General features: G+C 37.2%; 1 protein-coding gene across 1 annotated transcript; it reads left to right on the top strand.

Moving 5' to 3' along the window:
- Window positions 1-2471: 2471 nt before the first annotated feature.
- LOC106303521 (short-chain dehydrogenase TIC 32, chloroplastic-like) lies at window positions 2472-5440 on the top strand. The gene is made up of 8 exons (XM_013739783.1): window positions 2472-2824; window positions 2910-3141; window positions 3505-3584; window positions 3711-3867; window positions 4157-4238; window positions 4629-4716; window positions 4849-4895; window positions 4993-5440. Exons 1-8 carry the CDS (start codon window positions 2704-2706, stop codon window positions 5182-5184), a joined length of 999 nt encoding a protein of 332 aa, XP_013595237.1. The 5' UTR covers window positions 2472-2703; the 3' UTR covers window positions 5185-5440.
- The last annotated feature ends 12707 nt before the right edge of the window (window positions 5441-18147 follow it).

The raw sequence follows: 18147 nt of genomic DNA on the forward strand, positions 1-18147 counted from the left end.
AGGAAGTAGACAAAAACAATATCTTGACGTGAATATTAAACTTTGTGAATCTTGTAATTTATGAGTTGTAGAGAAGACAAAAAAAAAAGACGAGAGCCGATATTTTATTAATCTTTGATAAATCCTATTTTTACTTAAAAAGAAAAAAAAATTGTTTCATTAACAAAGTTTTGGCTTATATACGAACCAGGCTTTGGCCGGTTCATTGGGTCGCCCGTTTTCGGGTTTTTGATGGTTCGATAGTGGTTTTTAACTGGTTCGATTTTAGTTGGATTTTAACGTTAACCCAACCCGTATTATTTTCTAACGTTTAAAAACACTGCCCGTAAGCATATTACTTATACGGGTTGTATGAAATTGTAAAACATCCCTATCGTATTTATTTATTTATTTATTTATTTGTTTGTTAAGTGTGTTTTCTTGTATATATGTTCATTCGTGAGAAATGCATGTGAACTTTCTCTTTTGGCAAGTTTTCCGTCGTGATCATTGGCTGAATCCTAATAAAACTTATAAGGACGTTTTTTTTACTAGAGTTATAAGGAAGTTAATAACTTATATGCCTTAAAATATGGCATTGGATGTTTGGAAGACATGATGAACACTGAATTATTGAAAAATGATTGATCACTAATAATTAATAACCAAGCTAATTAGCAAACAAATTAAATAAAATTATCGGTGACCGTGTTCCAAGGGAGAGGAAGAGCGAGCCAGCACTCAGTTTTGCAAGCCTCACGTGCGTAAACCTTCTTGCAAGATTCTTCTCATATGCGTTTCTACATGCCACTTCCACACATTGCCTCTCCTACCGTTTTTATATTCGCAGCTTCAACTACACGCTGTCTCTCTCGCATCAACCTTTTTTCTTTTGTTTTGGTAAACCATTTGAGTATTATTATTAACCTTGATTTAACTTCTTTTTTTCTTTCCAACCCGTGTTTTTACTAGTGCATAAAATATAGTTCGAATATCATCATTTATAATATTTTTGTTTTGTTTTGTCAAGCTTCTAATAATTCATTACCCTCATTATATAAGCTTAGAGTCTATACGTACGTTTTGTTAATTTTATTAAATGATGACTTCGCAGACGTTATATATCCATTTAAGTATTTGACTAATCATTTGTAACTTACGCAATTAGCTTAACGGCACTTGAATAATGTATGTTTACAATTTCACTAATATTCATCACAGCATTTTCCTATTTTCAGAAACTTTCAGCCCTAATATTTTTAAGATACACTACTTTTTTTTTTTGATCAAACAAGATACACTACTTATTTTCTTGTAAACGAGTAATATTACATTTACTATTCATAACTTTTTTCACTATAAAATATTTTTTCCGGTACTCCCAAGACCGGCGTTTATTCCGAGATTGATAGTGGGAAAACTATTAACTGCACAGACATTGAGAAAATACGATTATTTTGTTTAAATGAGGATTAGTAAAATAAGGACGGAATAATGAGTTGATGAGTGACACTAAGTGAGTCAAACCTTAGGCCTTTTGACCGTTAATATTTGCCTACGAGGACAATATATTCCGTTTTTAATTTGGTTATCTTCATTTGTATTCGGCTTTTTGCTATGCAAAAATAAGCGTTGGTAACTGATTAGGGCTTTTAATTAAAATTAATATAGTCATGGAATATAGGAAACAAAAATCATTTATCTATATTCAAATCAGAGACTGGCAGCTATTTAATTAATTTGAATACTAAATATATAATTAGGTTTGACCCAAATGTCTTCATATATTATTCATCAATACACTAACAGAAATAAATTTTAAAATGATAATTACAGAAAGCCACATGATAGCTTTCTATATATATATAATAACAAATAACCCGTATCAAAAGTTGATAATTTTCCCCATTAAACCAGTGATATGCTTTAATATCCGTTGAATAACTTTCTCCAATTTTAGCAAAATCTAAAAATAAAACTTTTGCTGCTTGGAAAGAAATTTGAAAATTGATAAGTATTAAACCTAAATTTAGAAAGAAATAGTTTATGCCTTATTATAAAGTATCCTCTTATTTAATGGTAGATTTCTATAATATTAATTTAGATGTTGATGTATTTGGTTGTAACATATGTGCAAGTAATTATAACAAAATCTCTTGCTATTTAATTATGAACTTTGAAAATAGAAGTAATTTCTTCTGTTTTGCAGTATTTCTGTGGTGTCTATTTTAAAGTAATGTAAATTCTGTTAAACCTGTATTTTGAGATTTTTAAACAAGAATGCATATTAAAACAAATAAATAAATAAATAAATAAAATACTCCACTAGACCTACCACTGGGAAATAAATTAAAAACAGGGAGAAGGTACAAAGGAATGATAATTAAATTCTTTTACCGATCCTTCTGATGAAAAAGTTGATATATCTACTTTTTTCACCTCATCAATCAAAAGCTGACTATAAATAACACACATTACTGCTTCATCTCTCTCTCTCTCTCTCTCTCTCTCTCTCTCTCATACCTCTCCCTATATCTATCTCCCTTGCCAGGCGGCGTTTTTCTTACAAGAACCTGACAAGAGAAGAAGAAACAGAGAGAGAGTTTTGCTTATTTTACCGTTCTACCCTCACAACTGAAAACAGCAAATACGGTTTATTTTTTTCTTCTTGTGTGCCTTTCAAGAGAAAAAAAAAACAAGACTGTTCGTCCTCGCAGAGAACAAATGATCGAGACTGGAAGGTACCTTATCGGTGTCGCCGGTGCTAGCGGCTTCGGCTCGAAGTCCACCGCCGATGAGGTAACGGAGAACTGTGACCTTCGTTCCACAACAGCCATAATCACCGGTGAGTTTCTTCTTCATATTTTTCAGTTTATTCCTCTGAAACGAGTTTTCCGGTGAGTCGTGATTATTTTTCTCATTTGGTGAAGGTGCGACGTCGGGGATCGGAGCGGAGACGGCGAGAGTGCTGGCCAAACGAGGAGCGAGGCTTGTTTTCCCGGCGAGGAACGTGAAAGCGGCGGAAGAAGCTAAAGGAAGGATCGTATCTGAGTTTCCTGAGGCGGAGATCGTCGTCATGGAGCTTGATCTCAGCTCTATCTCCTCCGTGCGGGGCTTCGTCGCCGGGTTCGAATCTCTCCATCTACCTCTTAATCTTCTCATGTAAGTCAAATTCTTCTTAAACCAATTTACGTTTTAATGTTCTTGAAATTTACGTTTATGAATTTCATATTTTTATGTGTATAATTGCATTAATTAATGACGTATTATAAACATGTTTAATTTCGTTTATGTTGCGTTTGCTTATCTTTTTCTCAGAAAATCAAATCAATCCTTTTCAAAAAAGTTTAAATCAAGTTATATGCATGTATATAAATTTATACACACATGTACGTGCGGATATTACTGGGAATTTATGTGAACAGAACATACTTAATACTGTATCAGTTCTTAATTTTTATTTGTATAAGATTTGATTTAAATACTATCTTCTCTGATATATATATATTTTAAATGTCCAATCAGAAACAACGCAGGCAGATTAGCACATGAACATGCAATATCCGAAGACGGGATCGAGATGACATTTGCCACTAATTATCTAGGTAATCTTTTCTTAAAATGATTCCCACAGTCTATGACAGATCTTAATTACCTAATAATATACTACTATTTTTTTAATTGCCTTCTTAATCAATAATCATAACAATCTTTTAAAAATTTATTGTCAGGCCATTTTCTATTGACGAATCTGCTACTGAAGAAGATGATTCAAACGGCAGAGGAAACAGGAGTTCAAGGGAGGATTGTTAACGTTACATCCGGCATTCACGGCTGGTTTTCTGGCGATTTGATCGAATATCTCCGGCAGATATCCCAACCAAAGTGGTAATAAGATTAACATTTTTCAGAAACTGAAAAGTGAATGCAACATATCTACCATTCATATTAGGGTCCAATAGCTATAAGCCTATAACTCTAAATGAAGAGTAGGATTGGTGTTCTTGAGAGGTGGAAAAAATTGTCTGAGGGAATTTACTTTTGTTTTCACTGATGAGTGACAGTAAGGTGATAGGAGGGTAATAAATGGGAAAGGGAAAGTAAAATGTTTTGACATTTTGAAATGTTAGTAACAATTTTCTTTGGTTTGGGTTAATGTGTGTGGATGATCGATTAGTCAATTCGATGCGACACGTGCGTATGCTCTCTCGAAGCTTGCCAACGTTTTGCATACCAAGGAGCTCTCTTCTAGACTCCAGGTCTCTTTCTCTCCTTATTCTCTCACTTATTTACATTCTCCAATTTATTACTCCCCGGAAATTTATTATTCCAACAAAAATAACCCAAAAGCATTACGGTAGAAATTAATAATGTGTCATAATAATGGTCCAGTTTCTGTAAAAAAGGATTTATTGATTTTTTTCTGAGTGTAAATGAAGGGTGAAAGGTATGGATGGAGAGGGACAACACGAAACCTAGATAACTAGGGTTTGTATTCTAACCAATTATATGAAAATAGTTAGTTAAGCTTGACTTTTCAGTTTTGAACATAGTTAGCTTTAAGACAATCATGTGGGTCTTTAAGATAAAGTGATTAAGTTTTACTTTATAAAAAGAGGATTTAATGGAAAACATATACATGTATGCAGAAAATTGGAGCAAACGTGACGGTAAACTGCGTACACCCAGGGGTTGTAAAAACCCGGTTAACAAGAGACCGGGAAGGCTTATTGACAGGTTGGTTTATCTTAAATTTGTTTTGTTTCCACTGAGATATTTGTTTATCTTAAACAAATACTATTAATCATGACAATTATGATTCTTAATCATGTCTATATGATTTCCCTTTTGTCTTTTTTTCCTACTCAGATCTCGTCTTCTTCCTGACTTCCAAGCTCCTGAAGACCGTCCCTCAAGTAATAACTCTTTTCTAATCATCCTTTAAGTTTGTTAATCATTTTGGATTATTGGATTTATGTGCTTACTTTTGTTTTAATTTTGGCATGGGATTAGGCAGCAGCAACGACGTGTTACGTGGCAACAAATCCAAGGTTGATGAACGTATCGGGAAAGTACTTTACGGATTGCAATGAAACCACACCATCTGGACTCGGATCCAACTCCTCCGAAGCTACCAAGCTATGGGCTGCGTCTGAGATTCTGGTAACTCAACATTCCAAGACCGGGTTCGACCCACTTAGCTAAAGAAAACATTAGTAACTTATATACCCCTAGGAAAAATATATACACACATCTAAGTAGCTGAGAACACAAACATATTATGAAGTTTAGTTAAATCCCCCGAAGTTATACTGTATTCAAGAGTCTTATAAACAAAACATAGATGATTTATACAACTAGTGTTCTATTTCTATAGTACTAATGCGAAGCAGATGTACATTTATATCTTTGTTTATACTAATTATTTATATATAATAATAAATTTTAGTTTTCGTTTTCATATTTCTTCATTGATCAATAAAGGAGGAAGAGATTAAGTACATACGATGTAAAGCTCAACTTGGACTATTATACTAAACTTAGAATATTAAAAGTTTTAAGTGGGGAATCATAATGTCAATCATTGAGTTTCGAAAGTGCTCCGAAGTTGTGCTCTTTTGATAATTCTTGTGATTAACTCATTTGGACTGATGCAAGAAATCTTTCTATCTCTCTCGCTTTCTTAGTAATTTTTTTCTTAAATAATTTTTTTGACATTGACTATCCATATGTACATGTGAGGTTATTAAAAAAAGAAGTCCTGGCTTTCCATCACTGTTTTGGAATTACGTGTTGTGCTATTTGGATGTTGATTTTATAATAATGCGTATTGCACTTTGCATTGATTACTTAGCCTTTTTGCTTTTTATCTTTAAATCTATAGTATAAAGTAAGTTGTGAAGAATAGAGGAAACTGTTTATGTTTTCAAAATGCAGTATGTAAAATTAAATTAAGTTGAACTGATATTATGTCTTTCTGCAAATGTTCATATAAAATGAATAAGCGGAAACGGTATGGCAAAAATGCAAAATGGATATGGTCGAAGAAAACAAGATGTAAAGGGGAAAGGAAAAGATAGATGGGAATCGGTTAGATAGGACCATATAAAATGGCGCATGATAATACTTTACGCATGGGTCTCTTCTCTTTTCTTTTTCATTTTTTTTTTAAAGAGAGAGAGACCCTACTAACATGCGCCAGGGGTTTTCACTTCTTGAAAAGAAACTCTCGTGCGCCACCATAATGCTTCCGTCCTTACAGATTTTAATCATTACACGAGAAAAAGAAAAGAAAAGAGAAAGACGGTTGGTGCAAAGAAGATGGCTTAAAACTTAAACGAGCAACACCAACAGAGCGGGTGCACAAAAACATACTTAAGTCAGTTTCAAGATCACTTTAGTTTAGTGTTGTAGTAATCTAGCTAGCATGCAAGGTGTAACGCAAAATAGTTCACAAGTGCGAGACATGAATAAACTAACAGCTTAGATTATTACCTTACCAACAGCTTAGAATTATTATTGAAAGAAAGAAAAAGAGACCAATTACGGTTGAACCACTCTTAATGGACCTATATCATATTTGGAGAATGTACTAATTATAGAATAAAGAAAGCCCAAATGTATTTAGAGATCCATAATAAGTTAATAACACTTCTTGGCAAACTGTGATGTTTAATATTAACAGAAGGTTGGAATAGTCTATTATGGGCTTTGGGTCTGTTTTAAGTCTTCTCCAAGCCCAAGAGTATCTTTTATAAAAGGTGTGTGGATTCATTTCCTCTGTTTATGAATTTAAAAAAGAGTGAAAAACGCCCTACAGAAAAATCTACTCGTGAAAGTATTATTCTTTTCTTCATTACCACATTGCACGAAGTAGAATCATGCGCCAATAAGCAATTTACCGATTAATAATACTAGCAAGAGAATATAAACTCAACTAAATTCAAACTGATAAAAAGGTAGAATGTACAAGTACAAAACTTGTGTACCTCCGCATTTAAAGTGTCTTGTTTTTTCGTGTGTGGTCAAAGTGTCTTGTTTATAAAGAAGTACGCTATAGTCGCGACGACCATGAGTTCTAGAAGGGAACATATAGAAAAACATATAAAGGTTTTCTTGATACCGAGTTGAAAACCTGTTGATGTCACAAAGACTTGCTTTTGTATGTTGAGCTCTTTAACAACATGCAACATGCAAAATTACAAGGCGTAGCTAGCTCCAACTATTCGAGAAGAAGATATATAAAGTATATATGTTGGTAAAAAGTTGGTCTGTTGTTCATTTTGATGGCAAGTTGTTCATAAGGTGCGGTTTTGTCCACACGCACTGACATGGACCGCAGCTTCGAAGATGCTTATCCACGCACTATGTAGGACCCGTATGTAAATCCAACGGCTCAGATTCGGTGGACCTTTTCTTTGGCGAGAATTATCAGACAAGGCACGCGCATGAGGAAACGTGGGACCCTAGCTTCACCGGCCACAAACCGTTCATTATTAGTACTCGGTCAACTCAGGCTACAACACTTGCCATCATCTCAGACGTCCGGTATGGCGTCTATGATTAACTGCTTTACCGTCAAAATCATCATCATTTTGGTTGAACATTTTATCAATTACTCTCAAATTTTCATTTTAACAGCAAAACTGAGGAACAAGATTTAGTTGAGCAATTTCCATGCGTTTTGTGCTTGATATTATTAAATTTTATATTCTATAAAATACAATGTGTATTTGGTAAAGTTCATTGGTGATAAGAAGATGAGTCAGATGATATTCAGGGATCGTGGCACGTGGAGTGAAGGAAATTAGGAGCTCCTGAGCTGTTCTATACACTAAGATAGCTCACGTGGCGATGATACATAGGCCATGTTTAATCAGGGACCCAGACTAATCGAACACACCGTCATTTTTACGTTCCTTTGGGAAATTCTTGAGTAGATACTAACCACCCAATGAAATCAGCATAACGTGCGATACAGGTAATTACAGCCTAATTGGAATCTTAACTCTTAAGACACACGTGAAAGACGGATAAGTTTATGAATGAATATAGATAACTTTTTTTAATCTGAGGGCATGTGGACCATCAAGGACGTTTTTGGTTCTCTCTTCTTAACCTTTTAGACATAATGTTTGTATAAGTGCCAAGAAATATCTTATATGAAAATGTGTTCATTTTGTTTTTATTGGATTAAGAATAAAAGAGGTCAATGGATGGTCAACTTATTAGGTACTTGAAGTTTAATTCCTCCGTACAGATATGATACTAAAGTATTATATCGTGAAAATTGTAAACTTTATATAGCAACTTATTAATTTTTCTTTTGTTTGATAATTGTTTTATAAAGACTCTAATAACATAGTTAAAAAGAGTGAAGATATCTCTGTGCATAAGATTTGTCTTCAAAAAGATAAAATAAAAGTATTGATTTTACGTTCAGCTATGCGATGATGTAGCATATATACTAGTTGTATTGATGCGTTGTACTCGTAATATGCTATGTAATGCTCCATATATAATTGGCAGACGTTCATGCAACAGTAGTTTTAATCGACAACTAGGGGAAGTATTAGTGCTTTGGCATTCAAGAATATCACAAGCTCAACTTTATTTGAGGTAAAAAAAACTTTATTTGAGGTTGGATGTGATTTACGATTAAATGTACAGAAGTTTCAATATTTATAATTAAAAAACAAGTGCTACGTATGTCAATGAATGGTCTAATTATAAAGTATAGCATGCTGCATATGTACAGAAGGTTCGGCATTTGTAAAAAACTAGTGTTAAATAATTTGGTAACTACATTAATAACCCAGTTTACAAACAATGGATTGAATCTCCTGTTTCATCATCCTCACCGTGAAACATCGCTCCACCTTCCTCCTCTTTGCAAACTAATGACGGGAAATCTATTTTTCCCAGCATATTTCAACTTGGGTCCTAGGGCTTTCAAAAAAAAAAAAACAACACATGAGTTCCAATTTGTGATTTTATGTTTTATTTCTCTGTATGGGTTGTACTGGCATTTGCCATTCAAAACACTAGTCTATTGGGTTTGTATTTTTCTTATTTTTCTTTAGTTTTAATGAATACCCAGTTTACAAAAAAAAAAAAAAAAAAAAAAAACTACATTAATAACAAATAATTTTTGTCTCAATGATTGGTTTAATTATAAAGTAACAAATAATTCAGTTTCATATTTGATTTTATCGACCTTATTAAAATTACATTTAACCTATATGTTAAGTAATTTGGTAATTATATAAACATACAGGTATCATTACCAAAATACACATATGTTTTATTCAATCCTAAATATTTCACATATCAAAATATCATTTTTTGGGTGAAAATATCATTTTTATCAACATGTATCAGTGTTACAAAAAAATTATATCAACATATATGAAAATATTTAATATAAATAACCACATTCTGGATACTTATACGTCTATTAATTATTTTATTGATAAAAAAATATTGCAGAACTTTTATTGCCTGATAACTTTTTTTTTGTCTGATAACTTTCGAAAACCATAATAACGAAATTTTTAGGTAAAGAAAAATAATTTAGGTAAAGAACCCATATGGCCGTATTCTGTCTTTTTATGAAAACTATCTACTTCTGAGGTCAGGCATTAAAATCAACGGAAGAATTTTTTTTATTCGAAAATAAGCATAATTGAAATCGCTGTGGACGTTAAGAACTTAAGACTTAAATATTCATTTATTTTAAATATCCAATACCTAACTAATGACCAACAATTCAACCTGACTAGGATTTTCAGATTTGAAAATTCTCTTGAACTGACGAACAACAAGTTTAATATATTACACAATTAGAAATTGATAGTGTACGTTGTAACAAACACTAAACACATAGTCAGCATATTTCCAGAAGCAGGAGAACGATATGTTGCATGTCGAACAGGATTGATATATATGTTCATAACTTGTTTAATGAGGGCTACTTAACGCGTTGAATGAATACACAACATATTAAGAAAAAAAAACACTTTACGAAAAAAACTGGTTATTAATTTGTACGTTACATGTTAACTAGATGGAATCCGGTATAAATCCCGTAGCAAAATAAGTAATTTCTATAACTACAAAATTCTTAAATAATAAACTAGTTATGCAATTGTTTAGAAAGTAATAACATATTAAAAACAATCATAATTAGGTAGCTCGCATAGACGTAAACATTTTATAATTTATACATTACTAATTAAGTGATTATAATGATAATTTTTTTTTTAATGTTTCCATTTGAAATTTTCTACTATTATAATTTTTTTGAAAATTCATCTATATGCTATAATCATCATTAATAATTTAGTCTTAGAAATAGCTCAATATTATCTTTCAATTATAAAAAAATTAATAATTTTACTTGATTACTATTTAGTTATGTGTTTACACAATATATAGGAATTGTCATTTTTATTTTAAAATATATTTTTAGATTTTCAATAATTTTTATTATTATTAATTTTAATTACTTATAGTATCAAAAAATTGATTTGTTTTTATTTTTAACCAATTTATATATTTTATTCGTAATTGATATAAATGATATTAACCATTTTAACTTTTACTTTTTTAGATTTTAGGTGTTTTGTCCGCGCACGTGGACATAAACATTTTTTATTATTTTTAACCAGTTTTTATTTATATTTTCATTTGAACATTCTTACTTATAATTTTTGTTTGAAAATTTCCTTCTACATTCTATTTATTATTAATAGATAAATCTTAAAAATCACTCATATTTAGTTATGTGTTTTCTGTTTTTTAATTTTTGTATTAAAATATTTTTTTTATATCAACACAGTATATATACATATTATTTTTTGATTAAAACGTTTAATTAATGAGTCTCAAGAGAAAACTAAAACAAGGTTACTAAATTTAATGTTTGATAATCGGAGTGCTATATTTGTCGTCACGCAGCAACAATGATTTCATGACAAATATAGCACTCTGATTATCTTCTTTTTTTTGGGGTAGTTTTAGCAAAAAAAAAAGAGATAATCGGAGTGCTATATCATGAAATCATTGTTGCTGCGTGACGACATATGGGGGTGTAAATTATGCTTAATGTTTATTTCTGTTTGGACTTTGAATATGCTTAATGTTCAGGGCCTGCTCATTAGGGGGACGAGCGGTGTGACCATCCCGACTTCAAGTCTGGGTATCTCCGTATAATAATAATTAAAGAGTCTAATTTTTTTATAAATCTATATTTTTATATATAAAATCTTTTAAATATAATAAATAAAATTCAAAAGTGTCAAAAATTATTTGATATGTATATAGTTTTATTTTCATTACAAAATATTACTGATTAAATTTAAAAATATTTTAAACAATATATGCATTTAAATTTATAGGGTAAACAATTTTTTTATGGTATTTAATAGTGTTGAGCCAGCCCTGTTAATGTTCAAGCTTGTTGGATGGGCCACGATCCAAGGCATGGGTCGAGACAGGCCGATGCCCACAACGAGAGTCGAGCTCGAAGCAAGAGTAGCGGAGGTCGCAGAGATCACGTAACAAAAAGCTGAGATCGCGGAACTGCCACAGGGATCTCGGGGTCGACTTGCTATAAAGGAAGGAGAAGAAACATGGAAGAGGACACGTTGAAAACCCTAGAGAGAGCTACACATTCACATCGATCTTATTGTCTTCCCACTTTTAGATTCTACCTTTATCGATCTCCTTTGTCTAGTTCAATTCATTGTATTCGACCCCAGTTATCAATAAAATCTAATTTCGCCTACCAGAAACTATTTAAACATCGTTGTGTTCTACAGATATCGTTGTCAACATCATTTGTCTTCCCTAGATCAACCACGATCACTATCAAATACTTTGTGTAGAATTTAGGTTCTACATTTTGGCGCCGATGTAGGGAAGATAAACGAAAAACATCTTTGCTAAGAAATCGATCTAAATTTCCTAAGCGCGACTATGGATCCCAACCAAACTCGACCTAACCGCATCGGATCTATCGATCTCGAATTCCTTAGATCAAGCAAGACGATCACGTCAAGAGAGGCTGACAACCTCGATAAATACTCCCGTTCCACGCGAAGAATAATTAAGAGTCCTACTATCACCGCATCCGAAAATACACCAGGGAAAGGAGAAGCTTTGACTTTTCACGAACATGAAACTATAAAGCTCGATATGCCTCACGATGACGCATTGGTAATCGCACTAGAAGTTGGAGGCACGATCCTCTCAAAAATTCTCGTCGATACCGGGAGTGCTGTTAACATCATTTCACAAAAAACGCCATGGTCGCTCGAACAACCGGCCCCAAAGATCAGGCGGGAAGCGGCACCCCTCACCAGTTTCGAAGGGAGGTCAATCCATCCACTCGGAGTCGCGATAGTAACTACGAAACCATGCGACCAAAAATCAGGAAACAGAATTCACTGTAGTCGACCTTCCCATGCCTTTTGATGCCATCGTCGGACACCCCTGGTTACACCAGATGAGGGCAGTCCCCTCGGTTTATCCCCAATGCGTGAAATTCGTATCTCCAACTGGAGAGAAAACCATACTCGGAAGCCAGAAACAAGCTCGCGCCTGCTACGTGTCCGAGTTCCAAAAAATGCCACAAGAGGAACAGAATATTCCACTCGTACGAGACCTCTCGGTTAAAGAGCCTGCGAAAGATCTATCCAGTACCGTTCCTCTGAACGAAAGTTCCCCCGAAAAAATTGTTAACATCGGAAACGGTCTACCTCCAGAACTAAGGCGCGATCTCTTGTCTTTCCTCAAACAGAATATCAAAACGTTCGCGTGGTCCGCAGCAGACATGTCCGCCTCCCACGGTCTGAACGTCGATCTCACATTTAAACCCATCAAACAAAAGCGAAGGAAGCTAGGCCCCGAGCGAGCCAAAGTCGTAAATGACGAAGTGGATAAACTCCTAAAAATAGGCTCTATCCGCGAAGTCCAATACCCTGACTGGCTCGCAAACCCAGTCGTGGTTAAGAAGAAGAACGGAAAATGGAGGGTATGTATCGATTTCACCGACCTCAACAAAACATGCTCGAAAGATAACTTTCCGTTACCACACATCGACCGGCTAGTACAAGCCACAGCCGGACATGAACTGCTATCCTTCATGGACGCATTCTCAGGCTATAATCAAATCCTTATGAATCCCGAAGACAAAGAAAAAATGAGCTTCATCACGGAACGAGGAACATACTGCTACAAAGTAATGCTGTTCGGATCAATTGGTGACAACTTGTCTTGTGGAGAGTTGTTAAAGGGTGAGGTCTTGGGTTCGAGTAACGCCAAGGGCATCAATAACCTACCAGTGGATATGGAGGCAGTTCCTCCCACGGTGAGGGGTTAGGGTCGGTGCGCTGCAACGCTGTGAAATCTGGGGTCCGCGGGACAGGTGGTCACAAAAAGCCACTTACCAAAGACTGGTGAACAAGATGTTCTCCAAACAGCTCGGGGAAACAATAGAAGTCTATATAGACGATATACTGGTAAAGTCGTCAAGAGCAAGCGACCATGTTCCCCAGTTGCAAGAATATTTCAACATCCTTAACAAATTCAGAATGAAACTGAACCTGACCAAATGCACGTTCGGGGTAGCCTCTCGAGAGTTCCTCGGCTACCTGGTAACTGGAAGAGGAATCGAAGCCAACCCAAAGCAGATCGCAGCGCTCGTCGATACTCAACCCCCGAGATCGGTCCGAGAAGTACAACGCCTCACCGGAAAAATAGCCGCGTTAAACCGTTTTATATCCATATCGACCGATAGGTACCTTCCTTTCTACAAACTGTTGAAAGGAAATAAGAAATTCGAATGGAATATCGAATGTGATTCCGCACTAAAAGAACTCAAGACATACATCAGCGAACCGCCCGTGTTATCTAAACCAATCATAGGAGAAACTCTCTTCTTGTACGTTGCTACTTCAGAACACGCAGTAAGCGGGGTCCTAATCCGCGAAGAAAATGGAGAATATTAACCAATATATTACGTAAGTAGATCGTTAATTGACGCAGAAACCAGATACCCGGTGATGGAGAAACTCGCCCTCGCGGTAGTAACAGCTGCTAGAAAACTGAGACCCTACTTCAAATCTCATTCAATCATAGTCATGATGTGGCAACCCCTCCGGATGATACTTCATACCCCAAGCCAGTCCGGCAGGCTCGCGAAGTGGGCGATCGAGCTTAGCGAGTACGACATAGAATATAAGCCATGGACGAGCTCAAAAGCTCAAATACTAGCAGATTTTGTCATCGAGCTTGTCCCAAAGGAGGACAGTTCAAGCTCGAGTACTAAATGGAGATTACATGTCGACGGGACGTCATCTAAACAAGGATCCGGAATCGGAATACAGCTCGAATCTTCGACATGAGAGATGATCAAACAATCATTTCGCCTAGGATTCAGCGCGTTGAACAACGAAGCCGAATACAAATCCGTAATTGCAGGACTACGGCTCGCAAGAAGCGTTGGGGCCCGAGAAATCAGTGCCTTCAGTGACTCGCAATTGATTACGAGCCAATTCCATGGAGAATAAGAAGCAAAAAACGAAATAATGGAAGCATACCTATCACTTTTGCAAGAAATCGCCCAGCAGTTCGACAGGTTCGAACTAACGAAAATCCCAAGGGGGGACAATACATCAACCGATGCGCTAGCCGCAATGGCTTCAACTTCCAATCCAGCAGTAAAAAGAATAATACCAGTAGAATGGATAGATAAACCAAGCTTAAATCTCCCACGCAAGGAGATCGATCTTCTGGGGATCAATCCACGCGAGGAATGGCACGAAGAAAAAGCCAGGGTCTCGACAACGAAAACAACATCGAGCTCGACAGTCAATCGACCCCGAGCACATCGTGCGTCGTGACCAGAAGGACAACTACCACCTCAGCTACCCCCGAGGAGGCTGTCCATGATACCAGCAACGAGGCGCATGAAGCCTTCAAAAAAGAACTGGAAGCCAGACCAGATTGGAGAGTCCCGATATTCAAATATATAAAGGACGGAGAGCTCCCCGCCGAGAGATGGGAAGCTCGAAAAATAAAGGCCCGGAGCTCGCGTTATTGTATCATGGAGGAAAGACTGTACAAAAGGAGCCTAGACGAGCCCTACCTCTTAGGCGTATCCCCCAAGGACGCGTTCACGATCCTAAAACAAACCCACGGGGGAGCATGCGTAAGCCATTCCGGGGGACGATATTTAGCAATTAGGATAAAGAAATTAGGCTACTTCTGGCCAACAATCGCTGACGACAGTGAGCAATTCGCGTTGAAATGCAACAAATGCCAAAGGCACGCCCGAATGATACACCAACCGACCCAAAAACTGTCCACATATCCTCTCTGTACCCTTTCATGAAATGGTCCATGGATGTGGTAGGTCCGCTAGTACCCTCCGGACCAGCCCAACTGCGATTTCTTCTAGTATTTACCGACTACTTCACCAAGTGGATCGAGGCCGAAGCATTCTCAAATGTCACTTCCACTACAGTAACCAGTTTCATTTGGAAAAACATCATCTGTCGACATGGTCTGCCATACGAAGTAGTAACCGACAACGGACCACAATTCATTTCCAAAATGTTCGACGAATTCTGCGTGAAGTGGAAAATCAAGATTAAGGCTGCAAGCCCCCGGTACCCAAAATGCAACGGTCATGCCGAAGCCGCAAATAGGACTATAACGAACAATCTGAAGAAAAGGCTCGACCTCAAGAAAGAGAGGTGGGGAGAAGAGCTACATGGCGTTTTATGGGCCTACAGAACAACCTCCCACACCGCAACTGACGAAACTCCGTTTTCATTATCTTACGGGATCGAGCAGCCGAAATTAAGGTCCCGAGTCAACGATGAGGAATCTGTCCAGATGACGCCGAACTCAATGAAGAATTGTTAATTCATCAGCTGGATATGATCAAAGAACGACGTGAAAAAGCAGCAATACGCGTACAAAATTACCAACAAGCCTCGGCACGCTATTATGACTCAAACGTAAGAAACCGCGCCTTCTCCGTAGGCGACCTAGTTCTCCGGAAAGTATTCGACGGAACGAAAGAACCAGGAGCGGGAAAGCTCGGAACAAAATGGGAAGGACCATACAAAGTAACTAAAGAAATACGAACCGGAGTCTACGAGCTAGAAAAGGTCAAAACTGGCGTCCTAGAAATGATACCTTGGAACGCCTACAACTTAAAGAAATATTACAAGTAACGCAAACCCGAACCTTGATCATAACGATCAAAACTTCGAGCTAGGGGGCCATCGATACCCACAGCTCAGTCAAAAACGGAACTACAATAAGGCTTAATCCCTTGAAAGGGGTACGTAGGCAACTCGTCACCGAGCGCAACCTAAACAACCAAATAAACAGTCGTTAGGATTGCTTTCATCATTCCGAACATCTAACTCCTAAGCATAGCCCATCAATAAACTTGCTATCAGGCAATATAAAGGCCCATAAAACAGATTCCTGACCAGTCTCTGTTTTACACCTTTCAAAAGGTAAAACAACAAGCCCAATAAAGCTTAAAACTAATCGAAAATACGATTAAAAAGGTATTATCCCATAAATCCATTGGAAAACACATATACGTTTCTCCAACAAAAAAAACATACATATAAAACATAGCAAACGTCGAACTAAATCAAAACAACCCTTGCATCAATCCTGATTGACTGAATCTCCAGAGATCTCGGGGAGATCGAGACGACCAAGAGAAAGATCTGACACCGAAGCAAGACCATAGTCGACCTCGAGCGATATCTCCAGGTCTTTAAGGCGCTCCAAATCCGCCTCGAGCTCGAAGCCGCCCTCACTGTACTTTGTCAAAGTTTCGATACAAGCTCGCGCCTCTTGCAAAAGAATTTCTGCGGCCGTTTCCTTATTCTTCTGCTCAAACTTTCCCTTGACTGCCGCCAAAACCCCCTCGTACTCCTTCACAAGAGAGACACGAGCTAGATGGAGATCTTTGCAAGCTTTCTTATCTCGACCCTCGATCTCTCGCCTATACTTCTCCTCCATCGAGTTAAGGTCGCTCTGAGCAATGATCTTTTCCGCCGCCATCTTCTTCCTCAACTCCTCAAAATCCACTTCGCGCTGTCTCTCTACTTCCCGAGCACTTTCCAGCTCGCCCCAAGCTGTTGGATCGTGAGAAGATAACCAGCGATCTCTTCTTTACTAGGAAAATTTGCCAATCCCCCCTCCATTAAAGGGGCATAGTCATTGCTCGCCTCCATAGCCTAAGCAAAAACGATAGCGTCAAAACTAAGCATTCCACTCCTTAAAGAGTCAAACGAAGATAACATACCTTGGCATTTGCGACTGCCATCCAAACATAGGCGCCGCGCTCTCGCAGGTGCTCCAAAGAAGGAAGCTTGCACCCCTTTGCTCTGATCTTACGCCAAATTGTTGCAAGTGACTCGGAGTTCTCAAGGATGGGGACCTCGCTGTCATACGTAAACGACAACGAAAAAGATTCGGGCACGCTCGAAGGAAGGACACCGGGGTTAACCTGCGAGGTATCTTCGCCGGAAGCACGCTACGACGGAGAAAGCCTCGGGTTCGATATTCCCGAAGTCACCGAGTTAATCTCCTCCAAAACTCGACGTCGAGATCGTCGAGATAATGAATCGATCTCGTCATCAAGAGCTCGATCACCAGCAAAACTCGCCGAAGTATCCGGTGCCTTGCGAGCTTCACCAGACGGAACAACAACCGACACTGGCCTAGCAGGAAGACCAGGAGACTGAGCCTGCAACCTCAATCTAAGGACTCGCCCTCGATGGACTGTCTGAGTTCGCTCTGATCCGGCCTCAGAAGACTCGTCAGGACGATCGAGCAACACCTCTTCATCCTTCTTTCCTAAAAAGCAAAGCAAGCCTCAAAAATTTAGGATCATATCAACGAAGCGACCCGAACGGTACCCGAAAGCAGAGCAATATAATAACTACTTACTTTTTGTACCCCGACCTCTCTTGGGCCGAACAGGAGCCACCAAGACGACAAGAGTAGCACGATTTGCACCCTATGGGAGAGCGTAGGCGGCTCGAATTTGTTATGGAGTAAAAGAGAGCCTGTAGAAACCCATTAAAAAAAAAAAAAAAAAAAGGTCGAGTATCCTTTGGGTGATCG

The sequence above is a fragment of the Brassica oleracea genome, chromosome C7, assembly GCF_000695525.1.
Source record: "Brassica oleracea var. oleracea cultivar TO1000 chromosome C7, BOL, whole genome shotgun sequence".
NCBI lineage: Eukaryota > Viridiplantae > Streptophyta > Magnoliopsida > Brassicales > Brassicaceae > Brassica > Brassica oleracea.

Bases quoted from the DNA above. Each gene is read 5' to 3' on its own strand.
- LOC106303521 (XM_013739783.1), top strand. From the start codon at position 2,704: ATGATCGAGACTGGAAGGTACCTTATCGGTGTCGCCGGTGCTAGCGGC. The intron at 3,142-3,504 runs GTAAGTCAAATT...ATGTCCAATCAG, and splicing joins CTACCTCTTAATCTTCTCAT to AAACAACGCAGGCAGATTAG. The intron at 4,896-4,992 runs GTAATAACTCTT...GCATGGGATTAG, and splicing joins TCCTGAAGACCGTCCCTCAA to GCAGCAGCAACGACGTGTTA.